This window comes from Colletotrichum truncatum (assembly GCF_014235925.2).
Source record: "Colletotrichum truncatum strain CMES1059 chromosome Unknown Contig_0002, whole genome shotgun sequence".
In the NCBI taxonomy this organism is placed as follows: Eukaryota; Fungi; Ascomycota; class Sordariomycetes; order Glomerellales; family Glomerellaceae; genus Colletotrichum; species Colletotrichum truncatum.
The window spans coordinates 1,270,827-1,291,986 of NW_027222399.1; the positions used below are offsets into that span (position 1 = coordinate 1,270,827).

At 45.6% G+C, this 21,160-nt stretch overlaps 8 protein-coding genes across 8 annotated transcripts; 3 read left to right on the forward strand and 5 right to left on the reverse strand.

Moving 5' to 3' along the window:
• Window positions 1-1,631: 1,631 nt before the first annotated feature.
• CTRU02_203303 (transposase) lies at window positions 1,632-2,663 on the reverse strand (the record flags this gene model as incomplete). Its single annotated transcript, XM_070204180.1, has 3 exons — window positions 1,632-2,080; window positions 2,120-2,221; window positions 2,270-2,663. The coding sequence occupies 3 exons, from the start codon at window positions 2,661-2,663 to the stop codon at window positions 1,632-1,634; spliced, it is 945 nt and encodes a 314-aa protein (XP_070061943.1).
• A 1,371-nt stretch (window positions 2,664-4,034) lies between these two features.
• Window positions 4,035-5,534, forward strand: CTRU02_203304 (transposase; the record flags this gene model as incomplete). Its single annotated transcript, XM_070204181.1, has 3 exons — window positions 4,035-4,428; window positions 4,477-4,578; window positions 4,618-5,534. 3 exons carry the CDS (start codon window positions 4,035-4,037, stop codon window positions 5,532-5,534), a joined length of 1,413 nt encoding a protein of 470 aa, XP_070061944.1.
• Window positions 5,535-6,543: 1,009 nt separating this feature from the next.
• On the reverse strand, window positions 6,544-6,708 carry CTRU02_203305 (uncharacterized protein; the record flags this gene model as incomplete). Its single annotated transcript, XM_036733910.1, has 1 exon — window positions 6,544-6,708. One exon carries the CDS (start codon window positions 6,706-6,708, stop codon window positions 6,544-6,546), a length of 165 nt encoding a protein of 54 aa, XP_036574383.1.
• Window positions 6,709-8,573: 1,865 nt separating this feature from the next.
• CTRU02_203307 (uncharacterized protein) lies at window positions 8,574-8,895 on the forward strand (the record flags this gene model as incomplete). The annotated part of the gene is made up of 2 exons (XM_036733909.2): window positions 8,574-8,655; window positions 8,726-8,895. The coding sequence occupies 2 exons, from the start codon at window positions 8,574-8,576 to the stop codon at window positions 8,893-8,895; spliced, it is 252 nt and encodes an 83-aa protein (XP_036574382.2).
• Window positions 8,896-9,547: 652 nt separating this feature from the next.
• Window positions 9,548-12,124, reverse strand: CTRU02_203306 (C6 transcription factor; the record flags this gene model as incomplete). Its single annotated transcript, XM_036733908.1, has 4 exons — window positions 9,548-11,108; window positions 11,198-11,674; window positions 11,734-11,893; window positions 11,956-12,124. 4 exons carry the CDS (start codon window positions 12,122-12,124, stop codon window positions 9,548-9,550), a joined length of 2,367 nt encoding a protein of 788 aa, XP_036574381.1.
• A 1,544-nt stretch (window positions 12,125-13,668) lies between these two features.
• On the forward strand, window positions 13,669-15,424 carry CTRU02_203308 (C6 zinc finger domain protein; the record flags this gene model as incomplete). Its single annotated transcript, XM_036733907.2, has 2 exons — window positions 13,669-13,751; window positions 13,807-15,424. The coding sequence occupies 2 exons, from the start codon at window positions 13,669-13,671 to the stop codon at window positions 15,422-15,424; spliced, it is 1,701 nt and encodes a 566-aa protein (XP_036574380.2).
• Window positions 15,425-15,884: 460 nt separating this feature from the next.
• CTRU02_203309 (Alkali-sensitive linkage protein 1-like protein 1) lies at window positions 15,885-16,838 on the reverse strand (the record flags this gene model as incomplete). Its single annotated transcript, XM_036733906.1, has 1 exon — window positions 15,885-16,838. One exon carries the CDS (start codon window positions 16,836-16,838, stop codon window positions 15,885-15,887), a length of 954 nt encoding a protein of 317 aa, XP_036574379.1.
• A 1,106-nt stretch (window positions 16,839-17,944) lies between these two features.
• CTRU02_203310 (uncharacterized protein) lies at window positions 17,945-18,649 on the reverse strand (the record flags this gene model as incomplete). Its single annotated transcript, XM_036733905.1, has 2 exons — window positions 17,945-18,271; window positions 18,326-18,649. 2 exons carry the CDS (start codon window positions 18,647-18,649, stop codon window positions 17,945-17,947), a joined length of 651 nt encoding a protein of 216 aa, XP_036574378.1.
• Between the last annotated feature and the right edge of the window lie 2,511 nt (window positions 18,650-21,160).

The window sequence follows — 21,160 nt, forward strand, 5'->3', positions numbered from 1 at the left end:
TTTTAAAAAGAAGAAGTATATTACTACTAAGGTTAATAATATCTAAGTCTAAGATATTAAAAAGTATGCCTAGGATACGTTTGCCTTCTACCTAGACGATATATTACTTAAAGAGATTAAGGCTTATCTTAATAACTTTACTAGCTTAGCTATTCTTTCTTCTAACCTATTTATTTATTATGTTTAAGACGCTTATAAATATGCTTATATTATATATAATAATAACGCTTTATATATAAATACTTACTATCTTATACCTAGGTTTTCGTAACCGTTTTTTATACTAACGATAGTTAGGTTAATAATACTATCGCAAGCTACCTTATTACTATTTACTAAGCCGACCTTTTTTTAATTCCCTTACTTATAAATATTAGCTATATAACTACTATTAATATAACTACTTATAAGTAACTTAAGAATATAGAAAAAGCGTTTTAGACTTTCGAAAATAATATTTATAAAATAAATAAGACGGTTACTAAGAATATAAAGAAAATTGTTAATAATATTAATAAGGAGATTATCCCTCGCCTTAATAAACTCGACGAGAAAGCCTAGTCTACTATTAATATTATAAGCGTTAACGATCGCTTTAAAATACTTAAAGCAACAGCTATTAGCAAGGATATAATTACTACGGAGGTTAACTACGTTATCGCTACTAAGGATAATAAAATTATAGTCTTCTATAGTAAGATCGTAAAACTATATAAAGCTATTACTAAGCTATAGAAAGGTAATAAGCATATCGCTACTAAGAGTATCGTAAGCCTAGCTAAGCAAAGCTGCTTTAGTAATATGCTAGATTATAATTAAGATAGGATTTTATTATTAAGGTTATAATTCTTCGTAATAGATAGGAAATAGAAAAGATAAATTTATATAATTAGTTTTTATTTTACTATCGATCGAGACGATTGCCTTTTTTTAAAAAAGGTACTTATTATAGTTTTATAAATAGTTATTAAAAGTATATAATATCTTACATACTATACCTATATAAGAGACGCCGTCGATAGCATTATTATTAGTAAGCTAACTTAATAAAAGACTAACGTACATGATAAGCGAGTGAGACAGACAAGCGAGTGAGACAGTAAACCAGACCTTCGCGACAATAATATCGAAATCTATAACAAGAAATCTTAGATTGATTAATACTACTCGGATTCCTGTTCTTCGGATGTTTCCTTAATAAATTGACATGTTCTCGCGTTGTAGCCTGTATTCCCGCATACGCCACACCGACGATAAGTCGTCTCAGACCTCACTTTGCAACCACTACTCCGTCGCGTTTCCTCTTGTAGTTGCGTGTCTGCCTCTCTTTGCGACTATATATCCTCTCCAGTAGATATAGTAAGACTTCCTCCTTTCTGTAGACGTGCTTTCTTAGCCCTTCGACGCCGACTTAATATTGCATTCTCCTCTCGAAGGATTTGAACCTCTGACTCTAGTAATGCTACCCGATGCCCTAGTCCTTCTGTCCCTCTGGCTAGCTTACTCACAGCACTATAAATTGATGCTGGAGAGCTGCTTCGGTGGCGTGAGATTCGACTCTTAATAAAAGTAGACTGTGATCTTGCTTCGCTTAGGTTGCTCGGCGTCCTAGAGATCCAAGGGTCTGGTGTCTAAGGGACCCCCTCCTCAGGCGTTGGCGTTCGGAACTTTACATCCAGCTTTGAGAGAACACTTTCTGCATTCAAAGGGACAAGTCCAGCTCCTCGGAAACCTCCCTGGATATTTTTCCTCGTAAAAGACTGCTTAAAAGCTTCGTGAAATGCTGCAAAGAAATCTTCCTTCGAGATATAGGTTATGCCTCGCCGCATCTTATTCTCAATTTGCCGACCGTAGGCATTCTTTAACGGCTGAAAACAACCAACATCTAAGGGTTGAAGTAGATGAGACGAGTGAGCCGGCATGCACAGTGTAATAATGTTGTTTTCTTGACAAAAGAGCTCGAAGGCTGCGGAGTGGTGACTTTCATGACCATCAACAACGAGGAGGCGATATTTCCCAGACGTACGTGGTTTTGTATAAATGTCGAAGTGTCTGATCCAGTCAATACCTCTCTCGTTTGTTGTCTATCCATTTTCAGACGTTGCAATAGCCTAATCGCCCGGAAGAGAGGTTTCTGTATACCAGCTTGAGAGGTGATACTGGCCTGCAACGATGATGTATGGCGGGATGCTCTCCCCTTGGGAATTAATAGCCTGGATAACTGTAACCCATTCCCTATTGCCAGGCTGTATCATCTTCGTATTTGAACGCCTTTCAGCACTTGTAACAACCATTCCAGAAGCAATAACGCCCATCATAAAGCCGGTCTCATCAAAGTTGTAGATATCAGCATCAGCAATACCATACTTCGCAATTATATTCTTCACAAGCGAAAACCAGCCACGAATCACCTCTGGATCTTCGCATTGAGCTCTCTTATAGTTATACTTGCGAAAGAAACGCGTCCTAAGCTGTGGTTGTCGCTTGACGAAATTAGAAGCCCAGCGCTTCCCAACTAGAGGCGCGTCGCGCTCTGCGAGAAGTCGATTGGCCATTTCTTCCACACCACTCAGCCGGGGAGGAAATGATCGCGTATCTAGGTCGAGAATATACTCAACTATTGTCTTCTCTTCTAAATCTGATAAATTCCGTGAATTAGGCATGCTGTCGCGTCGTGAGACTATTCCCTTTAGTCGCCGGCTTAATGTTGCGTGACTGACTATATAGAGTGCACCTGCGGCCCGAGCACTAAGTTTTGGGTCATTTCTCATTGCTTGAAGGGCAATTTGTAACCTTCTTTCAATACTAGCTGATTCCATGATTTATTGTAGAGGAAAAGGTGCCGGTCGCGTCAAGGTGCGACGGTCGCGGTTTACTGTCTCACTCGCTTGTCTGTCTCACTCGCTTATCATGTACGTTAGTCTTACTTATTAAAAAGTTTATTAAGGTTAGCTTATAGTTATATCCGATATTACTAACTATAGCTTTTAAAAGTCTTCGTAATTCCTTTCGTATTAGCTATACTTAAGTAATACTTTAAGAGGTTATTACTTTTACTATTAAAGCTATGTTAGTAGCGTAATTAGCTTTAGTTTAGTAGTTTCGTTATTTCTTATAAGTTACTTGCCTTTCGTAATATCTAACTCTTCTAAGCTTAGTTCTCCGAATTATCTTTAAAGGTTTTAAAGTTCTTAGGTATAGATAATCGCCTTAGCAATACTATTTACTACTTCGTTATAGTCGTAATTCTCTATCTTCTAGCTATCTTTAAGTTATATTACCTAAGTCTAGGTTTTATCGTTATATCTAACGTCGATTCGGCCGATATTTATATTCTATATAATAAACGCTATAATACTCGTATATACTTAAAAAAAGTCTAAAATCCTTATTATTTTAGGATTATCAAGATATATCTCCTAATATCGTAGGAAACGTCTTACTATCTTGTAATAACCGTTATTTAACCTCGGGTTATTTACGTAACTTATTATATAAGTCTATGTTAGCTATATTAAAGTATAGGTTATAATTTTAAGCAAGTAAGCTTATAAGGTATTTCTTTTAAGATTCTCCGCGATATATCGTAGTTAAATCGAGAGAAAAAATTAATTAAGATTAAGTTATACTACTACTTATTATAGTTCTTCCTACTAGCATATAGCTATAATAAGCAGAGGTCGGAACCGTAATAAGAATAAGGATATAAATAGAATAGTATAAAAGTTAAATAAATAGTTATAAGGTAATAAATAATAATAAATTAATAAATATAAGTAACGTACATGATAAGCGAGTGAGACAGACAAGCGAGTGAGACAGTAAACCGCGACCGTCGCACCTTGACGCGACCGGCACCTTTTCCTCTACAATAAATCATGGAATCAGCTAGTATTGAAAGAAGGTTACAAATTGCCCTTCAAGCAATGAGAAATGACCCAAAACTTAGTGCTCGGGCCGCAGGTGCACTCTATATAGTCAGTCACGCAACATTAAGCCGGCGACTAAAGGGAATAGTCTCACGACGCGACAGCATGCCTAATTCACGGAATTTATCAGATTTAGAAGAGAAGACAATAGTTGAGTATATTCTCGACCTAGATACGCGATCATTTCCTCCCCGGCTGAGTGGTGTGGAAGAAATGGCCAATCGACTTCTCGCAGAGCGCGACGCGCCTCTAGTTGGGAAGCGCTGGGCTTCTAATTTCGTCAAGCGACAACCACAGCTTAGGACGCGTTTCTTTCGCAAGTATAACTATAAGAGAGCTCAATGCGAAGATCCAGAGGTGATTCGTGGCTGGTTTTCGCTTGTGAAGAATATAATTGCGAAGTATGGTATTGCTGATGCTGATATCTACAACTTTGATGAGACCGGCTTTATGATGGGCGTTATTGCTTCTGGAATGGTTGTTACAAGTGCTGAAAGGCGTTCAAATACGAAGATGATACAGCCTGGCAATAGGGAATGGGTTACAGTTATCCAGGCTATTAATTCCCAAGGGGAGAGCATCCCGCCATACATCATCGTTGCAGGCCAGTATCACCTCTCAAGCTGGTATACAGAAACCTCTCTTCCGGGCGATTAGGCTATTGCAACGTCTGAAAATGGATGGACAACAAACGAGAGAGGTATTGACTGGATCAGACACTTCGACATTTATACAAAACCACGTACGTCTGGGAAATATCGCCTCCTCGTTGTTGATGGTCATGAAAGTCACCACTCCGCAGCCTTCGAGCTCTTTTGTCAAGAAAACAACATTATTACACTGTGCATGCCGGCTCACTCGTCTCATCTACTTCAACCCTTAGATGTTGGTTGTTTTCAGCCGTTAAAGAATGCCTACGGTCGGCAAATTGAGAATAAGATGCGGCGAGGCACAACCCATATCTCGAAGGAAGATTTCTTTGCAGCATTTCACGAAGCTTTTAAGCAGTCTTTTACGAGGAAAAATATCCAGGGAGGTTTCCGAGGAGCTGGACTTGTCCCTTTGAATGCAGAAAGTATTCTCTCAAAGCTGGATGTAAAGTTCCGAACGCCAACGCCTGAGGAGGGGGTCCCTCAGACACCAGACCCTTGGATCTCTAGGACGCCGAGCAACCCAAGCGAAGCAAGATCACAGTCTACTTTTATTAAGAGTCGAATCTCACGCCACCGAAGCAGCTCTCCAGCATCAATTTATAGTGCTGTGAGTAAGCTAGCCAGAGGGACAGAAGGACTAGGGCATCGGGTAGCATTACTAGAGTCAGAGGTTCAAATCCTTCGAGAGGAGAATGCAATATTAAGTCGGCGTCGAAGGGCTAAGAAAACACGTCTACAGAAAGGAGGAAGTCTTACTATATCTACTGGAGAGGATATACAGTCGCAAAGAGAGGCAGACACGCAACTACAAGAGGAAACGCGACGGAGTAGTGGTCGCAAAGTGAGGTCTGAGACGACTCATCGTCGGTGTGGCGTATGCAGGAATACAGGCCACAACGCGAGAACATGTCAATTTATTGAGGAAACATCCGAAGAACAGGAATCCGAGTAGTATTAATCAATCTAAGATTTCTTGTTATAGATTTCGATATTATTGTCGCGAAGGTCTGGTTTACTGTCTCACTCGCTTGTCTGTCTCACTCGCTTATCATGTACGTTATAAGAAATTAATAAGCTAGTTTAAAAAACTAAAACTAAAATAGTTAAATTCTCGTAAGAATAAGGAAATCGAAATAAAAGTATAGTTATAACTAAAAGGTTTGTTATTATAGTAGAATTCCGTAGTATTTATAAAAACTAGTAGGTTATAATAGTCGGTTGCATGCTACGTAATATTCGTACGCGCTAGGCAGCTAATATCGCGTTAGAAAGTAAAATTCGTTAGCGAAGAGGAAAGAAAGCGAGAAAATCGCATAGAAAGGTAAATAAAGCGAATAAAATCGTAAAAATTCGTAAATCAATAGAAAATTAACAAACGAGTAGAATAATAGGTAAAACGACGTTATTCCGAAAGAATAACGCTAGGCTTATAACCTGTAGGCAAGAACCGGCATAGAACGCTTAGAATAGGAAAAGTGGTGTTGTTGGTTGAAGAACTAACTGACTAGCTAGAGGGCTGTGGAGGCTGGCTAAGACCAGTGGTGGCGGCCGTCAGCCCACGTGACGGGCCGGCGAGGCCTGCCACCCACATAGGACGACAGCAGCGGCCAGGGGCACACTCGAGTATCATACGGTATCATAAGCTTCGCGCAGAGGATGGTGAAGAACGCTAGGAAGAGAAAAGGGCTGAGGAACAGGCACAACGTCGTTATGCTTGACGTGAAGGCGGTGGCGGGCACCATGAACCGCTTTGCCGTTGGCGTCGTATAGGGCAGTTGTTACTACGGAGATGTGCGCAAGAACAAGGAATGACAGCTGCGCAGTCAAAGACTATCCTGGAGGACATCCTCCCAAGGATTATTTTGTATGCAAACCGCTCGCATGTCCCGGCGGTGGCGCCGGTGCATGGAGACCCTGTTTTAGATCATCCCATTTCTGTTGATAACATAATTGCGGGAATGTCATGGTTCGGGGGCACAGCCAACATCGGTTTTTCTTGAGTACTTTGTCGGGTTAGGCCCGTATGGCGTCAACACCTCACTGAATAATATGTCTTTTAGGATGCCCATAGGAGGGAACACAGCTGTCATCGCCAAAATCCTGGTAACCAGGCTGTGCGACACCATGAATCCTGCCGCACGTGATAAAATTGCTTGTCCTAGACACTTTAGGGGATTTCAGGCTGCAATGTGAGTGTCAAACATTAAATGCACTCTGTGAGACAGCATCTTAGACTCACCTACTGATGTAGCCCCTTGCAAAGGACTCAAGTTGGACACCAGACCGAAAGCTCTTATAACGAAAGGCCTAGGTATTCAGATTAACAACAAGGTCATGAAAATAGGTAGTTTGCCGTGGTCATCGTTTAGTTCACCGAATAGAAGAAAAGTGCATGCATTGAAAATGACACTGAACTTTTCACTGAAAACGTCAATGAGTCAAAAAAGCAAACGCAGCCAAGGTGACAGACAGAGTGAGACATGCAATGCACCAGTGACACTGTTACAGCGCTTTAGTGGGGCGTCACTTCATTCTGTACCGGTGGTACAGCGCTGGCAAGGTTGCATTCCTAGGCTCTAGCTCAACCACAACGTCGGGGCTGGGGAAGTTCCACAACAACATTTCGTCGATTGGCATCGGATGAACACTGGTAGGGCTGTCATGTTTCACCTTAACTTGAAGGCTGGAATGGTATTCAACGTTATCAACTTGGAGATTTAGCAGCCAAACGCGTTTTGCGGTAAATCTTCAAGGGCGTTGGTAATCTTAGGTGCTCAAGGACGCTTGAGTAATGGCACTTTCGCCGGGTAGGCTTCCTCGACAAGATTTAACGCAATTTGGATCAAGGCAGATGTTTAAACAAATTCAATCAAAATAACCTTCAGTATGACCGAATGAAACTCGGAATTATGCCAAGACAATCCAAGTAAGCTGAAGGACGACAGAGAGGGCAAATCATAGCCTGGGTGAGCAGTGAGAAGACCAACACATGTGTGCCGGCAACCGCCGAAAATCTGCTGATCGGGTAAAGTGAGTACAATAAGCAACCAGCTGGGCGAATCTCCCGTCCCGGCATATGTGTCGGTTTCCAAGAACACCAAAATAATCAATGTGTGGAACATCATCATGCAAATGACCAGACTCAAAACTTCGACGCGCAGGGCTAGGCCCGGTACATTACGTCGCTCATCGACCAGGTCAACTCATCATCGGCGATGTCCATGATTCCATCAATCTCTACATCATGTCAACCAAGATAAGGCCAACGTGCCATCTGATCTATCCCCCCCAAGAAACTGGCCTGGCCGGCTTCCATGCTGCAAGGTTGCTGCGCCGCAAGGATTTGTTAGCGAATGAGAGCACATGCTTATGAACTGCACCGCCGACGGCCGGGCAGAAATCGTTCGACCGGCAGAGTCACGCTGGGCAGACACAGGGGCCAGAAGATTCCGATCTGCCCCAAACAACCCCTCCAGCTCGTTCCAAGGCTACCAACTAAAAGGGCTTTAGTGCGAAGAGAGAACGGGTTAGAGTCAGATCTCATCCCCAAATGGCCCGAAGTGCCTTACGGACAGGGGGGGGCTGAGGGTTTACCCACAGGTCCGAATTTGACAGGGCCCCATTCCATCCTCCCAAAAAATGATAGCGACCAGACCGCGCCATCGGGACGCAATCACACCACCACACCACCAAACTCGGCCGGACACCACACCACCCTCGAACTATCAACAGACAATCGACGAAAAACCAACAAAGTCAACCACACCACGCTCGGGAGAAGCAGGTAAAGTCGATTTTATAAATGCTTTTACAATGGCTGCGATCAGAGAACCGGATCTTAGATGCACTCCATTCCACATCAACCACCTCACACAAAGCAAACCATTTAGTGTTTCCAATTACACAGCTTCGGCTATCTCAACAGCCTTACATATATATACACACACCTACTTGTCAACCTACGACAACACCAACCACAACAACCTTCACAATGGTCAACCAACCCGCCAAGGTTCCCGTCACCAACCCGGCTCTTGCCAGGTTTCTGCCTGCTGCCATCACAATCGGCATCGGTAAGCCCTCCCCTCCACTTGAAATCCAACTATACACGGCCCTTTGACTAACACCAACCTTGTCTCACAGTTTCTGCTGTTGCCATGAACGTTCGCTGGCAACTCAAGACCGAGGCCCAGACCATGGACCGCTTCTTCTCCAAGTACAAGAACCCCAAGAGCGAAGCCATCCGCCAACAGGTCTTTGACGGCGCCATCGAAGACCCCCGCAAGAGCTGGTACAACATTCTGGGCTGGTGACTGTTCGAGGATTAAAGGAGACGACCAAGGAGTTTTTTTTTTTTTTTTGTGCGACACTACACATACATTGCCGGGCGTTTAATAATTTTCTGTTTCGGGATTAGGGCGTCATAGGTTGGCGAGGGCGTCATGCATCGGTTTAGTTTCAGTGCGACCACCCGGGAAGCATACGACCAAGAGGTGGATAGTCTGTTGGATAAGGGGGGGAGTATAGTCGGACGAAGCATCGATACCAGCCAGCAACAATATCATACAATTACCGTTAATACTGCCGTTTGCACACGTTTCAATGTGAAAGAATTAATCTCGCTAGTGTGTTGCACCAGTCTTTCTAAGATTCTAGCAAGGTGTACTGAGTTTTGACTCGACGGCAGTTTCAGCAAAAATCAAGTCTGCCAGCTGATGATACAGAGCGCTTCAAGAAATTCTGTACTTTCTTTTGCGCTATAGCATCATTTCTATCACAGATGATAATTGCTGATACCTGTTTCATGAATTTTCTTCCGTCACTCAGTCGGTACTCGTTTGTGCTGTCGGTGTCTTAGGCCCGCAAAGTTGCCAACTAGAGCCTTGAGAAAATCATTCAGCGTCTACAGCCTTCTCAGCCGGCTGTCAATTCTCCGTCACAGTTACTACAATAGAAAAACTGCCTCTAGTAGAGAAACTGACTTGACAACATGTTATACACATCACCTGCTGATCCGGTTCCAAACGCCTGATACATAAACGCCTCGTTCATACCAGTCAGGTCATCCCCAAAGAGACCTCCACCTAGCTCTGTCTCTGTGCTTTCCTGCTGAGAAAAAGCATTAGGATCCCAGCTCTGGTTCAGAACTTGTGTCTCAGCCAAACCGGGTTCTGCGGCTTCCAGGACTTTTGATTGTGCCTCTTCGCCGACTTGACCAGTTGACAGAAACTGCCAGCCGTAAGAGACTGGCTCAGTCCCGCTGCCATAGCCCGCATTCGCGTTGACGACCTGTCTTTCCGCCTCCTGTTTCCGCGTTGTCCACATACGCATCAGCATCTTTTCCAACCCTTGCCCGATGTGCTTCAGCATGTGGCGATCAGACGTGACTGCCTCTTTCAACACCGTGACCATTTTCTCCAAAAGGTGCGACACGTTCGCGTACTCGATGTTCAACCCCATGATGCGGTCCCATTTCGTCGCAACCTTCATGAGAAACACGCTGGCGAACGCAATCATGGTGTGCACGTACAAGGGCGTCCCGACCAGTGCTCTTCGCAAATCCCCCTCCTCTTGTACCAAAGTGAGGATGCTCGAAGCCGCCGAGATGGCCATGTTGGCGAACTCCTTGCGTTCGGTCGACATCTTGTTCGAGTTGATGGATACACCGCGGATCGAAAGGGCGTTGATTTGAAGCTTCGCAAAGTAGGAGTATAGGATGACGCCTTTGTTCGTGAACTGTCCGATGAATGGACTCGGTGGTTGTCTTTCGTACCATCGCATGCGCCAGTGGTCAACTTCGACGTTGAAGCGACGAAGAGTGTCGAAATCAGACTCGGAGAGGCTCACGGCAGACGACCTGGTGTCAGAGCACCCTTCGTAATTTTCTTTTCGGAGTGCTGTAGTATAATTGCCACCGTATCCAGCAGTGCGGACTTGGTGGATTGACGGCAGGGGTCGTTCGGAGAATCGTTCGTAGACTTGAGTGAGGATCTGCATTAGGCTGACCTGGCTGAGTATTCGAGTGTCAAGAACGCTGGAGAAAGGACTAGCGCGGAACAGCTCGAATTGTCGGATTTGCGTGCTTTCTATTACTGTCGGAGGGCGCCCGTATGCAATGCTGAAATGACGGTCGCACACGTACAGCATGTACCATAACCTTGCCTTCAGAAAGTGGCTTTTGTCGCCTTCAAGAGCGAGTATAAATGATTGGTGGATGCCAAGCTCAGTCGCGATTCGAATTGCGTGGCCAGTCAGCTTCCACGAATGTTCCGACAGCCAGAAAGCTGAGATGCATAAGCCCCGGACGTCGTCGACGGAATGGTATCGTGAAAACATGGAGGATGACACTAGCGAAAGAAACTCGTTGTAGCAGGCATCAAAGGTGTCAGCTGAATCCGGAAGGTGAAGTGCTGTTACGGTGAGAATCGTAGCCGCCAGAAGCTCCGAAGACCTCCGTACGGAAGTCCATGATGAGTGGATTTCCTCGATGCCAACCCAAAGGTAGTGGTTTAGTGTTTTCTGAAAACTGGACGAAAAGAGTGTTAGCTAAAGTAATTGTTGGAGTATCGACGCCTTTCTGAGTAGCAAGTCGGCTGAAGCGAATGGATTCCCTACATTTTATACAGCCCTTCTGCCTGTTCTTCCGAGATGACCCCCCGAGAGATGAAGTCGTCCAAAGTGTCCTGTTCCGCCGAATGTGGAAGTACATTGTTGGCTTGATTGTTCCGGATATTCTTCAGTCGTGTCACCTGGTAAAGGCTGCCCATTGGCTCTTCCAACGTTTCAGGCCCGTATTGCTGATCATCTTCGGAGACAGGATTTGGTGAATCTTCCCTGGCCATTTCCAGCCTCGTGTTAGTGTCCTGATCCCCCCTTTTCCGCGTAGAAGTTAGCCGTGAGGGCGACTGTTTAACCGGAGTCGAACTTGCTTGCTTTTCTTCGGGTGACCTGGAACCGACCTTGCTGCTTGGGATGTTTGGTGAAGCGTGGGATGTGTTCTGAACGTGTGAAAGCCCTCCGGCCTTGCCTAAAACGGCATCCAAGGACTGTTTCATTTGCTTTATTTCCTCTCGCATTGCATCAATCTTTCCACTGCATATGATTAGCAGTCTTTCTCGCTCTGGGTAAGACCAAATGCTACTTCAACTTACTCAAAATCGAAAGGCCTGTCATCTTTCGGGTCATCAGAATGGAGTTGCGCCATAAAAGTACGTTTGATGATGCAATCAACCTTCCGTCTCAGACAATGTCGACATTTGCGATCACCAGGGAATATCTCGCACTTCATTTTCAATTTTTTGCATTCCAGGCCTGGGATGAATGTTAGTCTCGGCGCTTCAGGAGTGCTTCAGATCAACCAAGGAGATACTCACATGCCTTGGGCTTTCTTCCAGGGCCAGATCCAGCCTTTCGCAAAGGACCCGCCCCAGACTTGCTCGGGTTCGTGCCATTTTCCAGTTCATTGTCGGTGTAGTTTGCATCTGGTGATTTTTGGGCTGCTTGTAATTTTCTGAAATTTTCCGTAGGCGACGATATGTTCATGTTTAAAATGTCTGTAAGATATCCCAGCAAGAAGACACCTGCTAAGTCCAAGGGGCCACAGTGGGAAATCGGGAAATCAACCGAGTTTTTAATTGCCCTACCAGAAGATGCTTTCACAACCGGTATTTTACGACTTGCCTAGTATGCACAACTTAGGCAAGGCACGTGATGGGCGGATGCTTTTAGCATTCGACTGCTTTTGACATCAGAACGATTTAAGCATACAGATAAGCGCCTTCCAGCGACTCCATACATGCATAGCCTTGGAAAGACTCGTCTTGTTATGGTGGCGCCAGGCCCAAGAGCGAGTGCCTTGGCAACCTGATACGCCTATTGTAACTAAAATTTGTGTCGCTCTGACCAGTCGGGGGCCTTGATTCTAGCTTCTAGAGGCTTAGTGTTTTGCATTAATCAGCAGCTCTAAATCCGCCGAAGTAAGACCAGGCTTGCGGAGTGCTGATTCATAATATCTCCTAGCCATACTCTCATCTATCTGCATGTTCACTAGGTGCTTTTGCTTGTTGAAGCAATTTCGAAGCCATGGCATCATAACTTATTTAGATTCCCTAGACAAGAATAAACATGTTGTGTCCTCAATTGTGAACGACTCCTCCTGACTCCCCCTGAGAAGCGGTAGACTAACTAGACAAAACTCTGAAAAAGTCATCGCGTGTTGCATCTCTACAAGTCTTAGCTAACTTAATCGTGCATGCTAGAGTGCATCGTTTCGAACTTATGCCGGTAGCGCTGTAAAAGTTATCATCCGCACTAACTAGTTTGTCGTGTTCGTGACCGGCTACTTAAAGTCCGATTTTCCGTCCGATTTCCCGGGCTACCAAGTGGGACACCTCACAGCCTCCCTCAAGCTCTAGCCATAACGAATAATTCCTACATGCTTCTTTGATCCTAAGGCCACCATACTTTGTTTTTTCTAGGGTACTAAAGCTACCGGGTCTAAGCCATCTCGGCCGCTACGTCATGCTCCCACGCAGTTAACTGACGCTCTGTGGCACTAACCTGGCATCGCTGAGAGTGATCACGTTGCCGCCGTTCCACTTGGCTAATCTCTGTTCTCAATTTCTTACGACTTAACTCTCCTGCGCGTATTTCTCGCCAGACCCAGGTCTTATTCTTTAAGCTAACTATCGTCATATAGCTCATGAGGGTATCGATGGATGTAGACCTTAACTTTGCATCGGACTCCTCATATTCCTCGAGGCCTGTCCCATTTGGATGAGGCACTGTCCGAGTCACAACTCCACACCCGTCATTTGTTTGTCGGACTGGCCGAACTCTCAATTGCCGCAACCAATCAAAACAGCACAATTGCGAGCGAACCAATCGTTGAATCAGATTAGGCTCTCTCTCTCGATTCCGAGTTCCACTCATAATGCTTCTTGTCCTTTGAGAAGATGTCCTCGATCCATCCATCATTCCCAGCAAAATATTTTGGCCCCCATTGTTTTAATAAAGCTTTATACTTATGCTATTTCCTGCATCCTTCCTTCGATCAGTTGAAAGTCGGCAAGCTCCAGCGTATCGCCATGGATGACACCTTAACTCGCAGAGGAGCAGGTGCCAACTCGCGCAGGATTGTCCGGGTCAAGTCAGGGTGTAGAACCTGCAGGTAGTAACTCACTACCAATATACAATCTTGATCTCAGCTGGTTAACATGCAACAGAATACGTAGAGTAAAGTGTGATGAAATCAGGCCATCCTGTTCCCGCTGTGTTCAGACAGGTAGGACTTGTGATGGCTACGGCATTTGGAACAGTGGAAATCAACCAGGACAAAACTGGTTGGAGAACCCCTCAATTCCTGCCTTCGTCCACACCTCTGTTGCAGGTCTTGCAGGTCCCGATAAACAGCTCTTTGAGTGGTTCATACGGGAAGCCATCGGCAAGTTCAATGGTGTACCCGAGTTCCCTTTTTGGGCCAAAGCCATGTTACAAATGTGCACAACCGAGTCTGTAGTATTGCATACGGCATTGGCAGTGGCATCCGCACATAGGGCGGAAATGATCAATGCTGGCTGCCTGCTGATAAGCGGCAGTCGTCAATCGCAAAAGACCGCCATGGCAGAGTCCGAGACTCTGCAGCGCTACAACAAGTCGATTGTGTTGCTTCGAGCTGAACTATCGAGACAGACTACGGCGTCCATCCGCGTTGCCATCGCCTCTTGCATACTGTTCATCTGCATGGAATATATCCGTCGAAGATTCGAATCGGGATATCGACATCTTCAATGCGGCCTTAGTTTATTGAAACAAATATCACCCAGGCCAAGTACGACAGATCCTAGTAGCTCTGATTCTGGTTTATCGACGGACCCTTTAGTTGATGTTCTTTCCCGCCTCGATATCCAGTCCAAACTATTGAAGAACGAACTGCATCCTGGCCTTTGCTCTCAGATATTCGGTTCAAACGAAGGAATACCGAGCTCTTTCTCGTCGTTGAGGGAAGCAAGACATCATCTGAACAAACTCCTCGCTACAGCACACAATCTGGAGCTAGAATGCCAAAAATATGGCCCGACCTACAACTTTACAAACCCTTTCGAACTTTTGTGTGGCCAAAAGTGCTTAAGAAACGATTTGGTATCATGGACACAAAGTTTTAACTCTCTCAAAGTCAACAACGGGGCTTTATTGTCACAAGAGAAACTTGCCCATGACGTACTACCAATATACCACACCCTGGCATACGTCATCACCGAAATAGCTCTCCAACCAGGAGATGAGTGCGTATTTGACAAATACACCAAACAATTCAAGTTTATCGTCGAGTCATCAAAGGAAATTCTAAACACTTATTTGCCAACGATTCTTGCTGAGATGCTCTCGGGTCATTGTACCGCACGGTTCAGTTTCATTGCCGACTGGGGTCTCATACCGCCGCTGTATTTCGTCTCGTTGAAGTGCCGCGATCCGCGCATACGACGCAAGGCGATTGATTTACTCGCCAACAGCTTACACCGAGAGGGTATCTGGGATGGACCAACCGCGGCCGTGATTGCTTCAGAAGTCGTGAGGCTTGAGGAGGTCAATTTGTATAAAGATCACTTCCAGCAGCTTCATGCTACGGAGGGGTCTGCTTGTGCCAAGGTTATCACGGATTTGCTAAGCCCCACCACGTTGCCAGAGAACTGCAGGATATCCAATATCGAGGTATGCTTGCCTGATGGGCCAACTGATGAGTTGTCGTTTATGGGTAAAGCAAAAAGATCAGATGGTAGCTTTGAGGGCTTCACTAGGTACTACGACGGGAAAAGTTGGTCCTGGAAATCCAAGCATGATTAGCCTTGTAAGATCATGCCAGCACAAGGTGTCTTCATAGTCAGAGTAGGAAGAAACGACGTATCTGAAGGTCAAAGCAATGCTTCTTGGGTGTGTCTATTATAGTGTATTAGTACTACAGAATCTCGCAAAATATCTCGTATACTGTTAGATACCGAACAGTGATGTTTCCAGGCTTCTGAGCCGTAAATTGGAAGCGGAGGTTTTGTATTGTACAGTCGACAAAGAGAATCTTGTTTGCAATCTATGATGAGCTAAGGTATCAAACTAAAATTCTGTTCCCCAGTGGTATAATGCTCGCTATATCGCTTTGAAAAAAATTCCCCACATGTCTGCCATAGACAATTTCATCTGTATGTTTCTCATATGCGTCCAGCACATATTCAAATACAAAAATAAATCAGGGCCGTGCCATCGTTTCTCATACATCAGCCTATGAATGCTCTTAAGCCAATCATGCCAGTTACCAAACTGCCAAAACAGCCGCCAACATGGCGGTCCAGAGCAGCAGCCTGGTAGGGAAAACGGAGCTGGCGAAGCTGCCCTTCTGGCCCTTTGCAAAACCTCGCTCATCACCTCCCAGGTACAATGCGCCAAGCTCAGTCAGGCCTCCGTCATTGTCAAACAGCGACACATCGTCGCCAGTCCACTCGTTTGCCTCATTCTTGCGGAAGGCGCCAAACCACGCATAGCCTTCAACGTAGTCGGCATCATCCAAAAACGTCAGACTTTGGTTCATCATGGCGAGAGTGGCATCCGAGTCCTGCTTTGGCAGGGCCATCTCCGTGATCCAGAACTTGAGATCCGGCGAAGTCTCGTTGTAAAAGTCCCGCAGTGATCCCAACCAGTTCTGGAGACCGATTGCGTCACCGTACCAGTGCACTGCGACAAAGTCCGTAGGGCAACCGTTGTCGTCAATGTCGTAGCAAGACTCGTTGAATTTGCGCAGCCACTCTAGGCCCTGTGGAGATCCGGTGACGACAGGATGGCTGATGTTCCATCTTCTGGAATCAGAATCGCGGAGCGGGATGATGTTTTCAATGTAGGCCTTTGCCGCGTCTTCCGGGTCAATGTTACTGCCTCCAGACCCGGTGCTACCATCTGGCTCGTTGAAAGTCAAGAGGTGGGTGGAGGACTCGGGAAGGCGATTGAGACGAGGCCTAAGCTCGGCATCTTTGGCGTCGTCAACACCGTGAATAAGAGGAAGGAAAGCAATTGAGTTGTTGAGGCCTTGAGCTGGCCATGATGACCAGGTGTAATACCAGCTGATGAGTGAATTTTCCGAAGTCAGGAGTTGATTATCGGATTCGTGGTCGTCACCGTGATATGCCAAACCACGCTTCGAATGAAGGTCGGACTGTGCAAGGACTGTACTGACAGCCAGCGAAGCTAGCAGTAGATAACTTGCTCGGCCCATGCTTGCAAGTGATTCTCCTTTCCCGGGATGACTCTAGTAACGGTGGAGGTGACCCTTGTGCGATCAATGTAAGGTACAGGCACGAGATCGGATGCAACCGAGGAGGGTTCTTTTGGAGACTGGTTATAGCCCATAAAAGGTGCTATTTGGTAACCAGCGAACATATTATATCATATATGAAATATCCAACGATGAACCTAAACCGGCTTCCAAAATGATCCTCCTCTAAGCTCGTTCATTGACTGCATTCGATGCCATCACACTCTTGGCGGGGGCGAGAAGTAAATGACGTCATCTTCACCTTGGCCACTCAAGTTCCTGGTTGGCGATAGCTTAGCCAAGGCAAACCCCCTTGTAAGCCACACCGCAAGAGCGTAAACACAACAAGCGATAGGGTAAACAGGGGACCAAACCAGAGTCGTCATGAACGTTGGTTTTAGAGCCGTGTCTCGCGAGTGGTGCCACATTGCGAAGGTGGTCACAAAGTGGACATTCTGCCAAGTTGCACAAGCCCCGACTTAACCCATTACCAAGGTCATTCATATGAGTCAAATATCAAGCTTGGGTTTTCTTTTTGCTATTGGTTGTGATGCTGAACTGTAAGTCGAGTCCTTTACTAACGGTACGGGTTATATGTTTGTGCATGTAGGAATTGAGTCTCGGGATCCTTTATGAGAAGGCCGAAATGTCCTCCTGAAGAGTGGTACGGTCGGCCCATCCATGCCGGGTACACCTTCGGCCACTGAGCAATATTTTAACTGAAAATCTAAACGACTGAGGCGGCTCTCAGGGATGATCTGGTATACTTAAAATAATTTAAGTTTCTCTTCTATACAGTATCAAACAGCTACGATGACTTCCAGAAATGCCTGATGACACGCAAGTCATAATGGACCTCGATTAACGCATTTGAGGCGGTAATGTCCCCTGCTACTCGATGCTCACTCAGGACGCATTTATAATGGTAAAATCTACTCCAATATATTATGAAGTGACATCGGGGCAGTTCATTTTCTGAAGGCAAACTTGGCCAAGCCTAAAGTATGATGCTTGTGCGTTGCAGGGCTGACAGCTAGCCAACATAGCACCGGTGGTTCCTCATACACTCAACCACTGGCTTGCGACTCAGCGCATGGCTTCCATTGCATGTTCAGGTAAAGCTTGACGACATCATCATCAATGACCAACGGCGGCGTTCCAACAGCCAAGCGTGCTGGAACATACGCCACAGCGCCCGGCTCTAGTTCGCTGCGGCGAGTAACCTGGACATCAGCCAAAGTCCGGATCGTAACTGTCCAATTCCCAGGTTCTTCATCACTCAGCCGGCACGGCGACGTCCAGATTTGAGGGTCTAACCCGAGAGCTGGCGCCTGGATATACCCATCAAAGTCGCCTTCCCGCGCAAGGTCTGGCAGAACAAATTCAGCTACAGACTTCAAGCCACCAGTCAGTGTCGAACAGTCAAGAATTTTCTTCGCATGTCTTACCGGAAAAGTAGTAAACACAGTGGTCTTGAACCGGAAGAGTTTGGTGGCTTTCGGCAGCTTGAGGTGACCTCGGAGTGTCGCGTCCGTGATAGCCATGGAGTACCCTACCGGCCAGTCTTCATAACTAAGCACAGCTTCGCATACTCCATGCCCAGCGATAGGTGTGACAGTGGAGATGTTGAACAGCTGAAAGTCGATGTTTCCCGTGTCAATGTCTGCCGTGTTAGACGAGCAATCGCCCGAGAATGTAACGTTTCGCAAGGTAGGTTGGCTGGCCAGTTGTACGCCAGAAGCTGCAGCAAGAACAACCTGGGAGAGTCGCATCCCCAAGATTAAGTAGTAAGTTATTAGACTGTTCATTGTATGAGATAAATGGCAGTACGTTGTTGCTTTAGAAAGTTCCGGGACAAGGTATCAGACACCTGCGACTCGGGGGATTCCTAACTTTATAACGGCACCATCCTTTCCAGTATGAGCTGATTCTACTCTCTAAAACTTTTTTTGTTTGACCCATGGTTCTCCATCAGCTCACTAACTTGTTATGGCTGTATAACCAATAGGGCGTTGACGTCAGAGTTTATCCGGCTTTTGCCTGATGAATAGTTAAACGAAGGCTTTAGAGAGTTCAGGCCACAATGTGCAACGCGGATGATTCGTTCCGTTTCGTTTCGAGGCAGTAAGATTGAGAGATAATTGGAAATCACATTTCCCAGGGTACACTCACATTTGTTGTTATTTACTTCATATTTGACCCCTCAAAGTGGACAGAATCTACATGCGAAAGACTTTGTTCTGGTTGTCGTACGGTGCATAAAAGGTCTGTCTGCGTTTGACCGACTAAGTTATATGAGGCCATAATTGGACTCAGACCGGTACATTGAGCCAAGGCACCAAAGCATTGGAGTCGCAGGAAAGCTCATGGCAGGCTGGTTCAGATGGAGACCCGCCGCGTTGTCACCACAGTAAATTGAATGCAACCCGAGGTCGAACTACTAGCCCAGTAAGTTAGGCCAACCAATTTGATTGAACTCTAGGTGACTTCAAAATAGAAATAGGGTTATTAAAGGCAGAGTGCAATGTATGTATGCGGTCCGATAAACGGGTGACTGGGTGAATTCACAGAGGCGTAGCTCTTTTGATGCATGAGAGCGGCACAGAAAGGTTGTTGTAAGAGACATGGTTCCGATGCTTGAAGCTGTGAAAGAAACGGTGCAGTATCCATTTGATTTCGAGGAAGAAGAAATTCTTCTTAATCTGAGACTATCGTCAGCTGACGGGTCATTTCTTTTGTTTCTGACCCCCCATCTGTTTTGCATGAAAGTCGCAAATCAGAGTTTCAAGAGAATATGAGACTAATAGAATCGATTCATAATTCTTAGCAGGCTTTTTTGTGAGAATCAAGCCATGAGCAATCGTAGAACAGATTACTCCATAAACTCCTGATACTTAGTGCATCATCCCACCTTGAGAGAAAGTGGAATATCGCGATAGGAGTGAGAAATTAGGCGAGTCGCGAGGCATGGGTTACTGAGCGACAAAAGATCTTGTAAAACCGAAAATATGACAGTATCTTTGCCATAGCATAGGGTTCCCTGAATGCTTGCGGTCGACGTGACCACATGTAGGTGGTGTTCAACACGAGTTGCAACATCTGGGTGCCCAAAACTGCAGGTGATTGTTCTTTTCTAAGTGTCTACACCCATGCCGCCTTTTGCTCTCCAGGTTCTCTATATATGGATATCTAGGCATCATTGGCATTGTCTTGGGGTTGATAGATTTTGGAGGCTTTTTTCTTTGGGAGTAATAGCTTTGGTTAGTAGGTAGTAACGTAAATAACGAGGCGGCTGTTCGGACATCCACATGTACCGAAAACAGAATCTCTACCAAAACGAGGTTGAAATGAGCTACTTGAATTTACTGTGAAAATCTATTTACAGCGGATTTGGTTGCCTAATCGCCGGCCTGCAGTGCAGGTGCAGGCGCAGTAGAGAGCATGATGTTTACGGCAGCCTGGCCCCCAGTGCCCACTCTTTAACCTATTTGGGAATTTATACCTCTTTCAGCGATCCCCATTTTCTTCGTATAGGTTTGAGTTCCATTGCCATGGAACCAGGCGCGTATTTTCTCATTGAAAGACTCTTTTTGCAGCATCTGGCGTATCTGAAATGCTAACTTGGGCAACGTGCAACCAAGTCTCTTTGACCTGAGTGAGTGAAAGATGATTGTCAGTGCCCACGGCTTGTGACTGTCCAGTATTATCCCAGGTATTCAATACCTTGAGAATTCTACAAATTCAGACGTAAAGAGACACGAGCTGCCAGCTACCCCAGATTAAGATCGGATATCGGGTCAACATTGTGCTTGGCAAGCAATGTATTTACCGGTATGAGAAATGTTTCTTATTGTAGATAGAGATTCCCGTTGAGTATTGGGATTATGATTGGGTCTTCCATTGCTAGAAAAGCCACAATGCGGGCCGTTCCAACGGTGCCGAAGAGCACTGCCATCCTTCCGTCCCCATCGCGGGGCCATGACATGGGGAGTAGACGCCCCACCTATGCATCCAGCTTGCGGCTGTCAAGTTACCAAGATAGCTTCGCCGTGGAACGATACAGCTGTGGCCCTGCTTGAATCCCTCAATTATGTTTCTGCCTATCGTATCCTATCATGGAAATAATGTGAGGTCATGAAGCTATATCCATGGTTCGGAGCCAGAGACTGAACCGAATTCCAAGTATAAGAAGCTCTCCTTGATGCCCTCGAAAGAACAAGAAATCACAACAATCAACACACAGCACCTTCACAACAGTTTACAGTCGCCTCTGGTTTTAACTT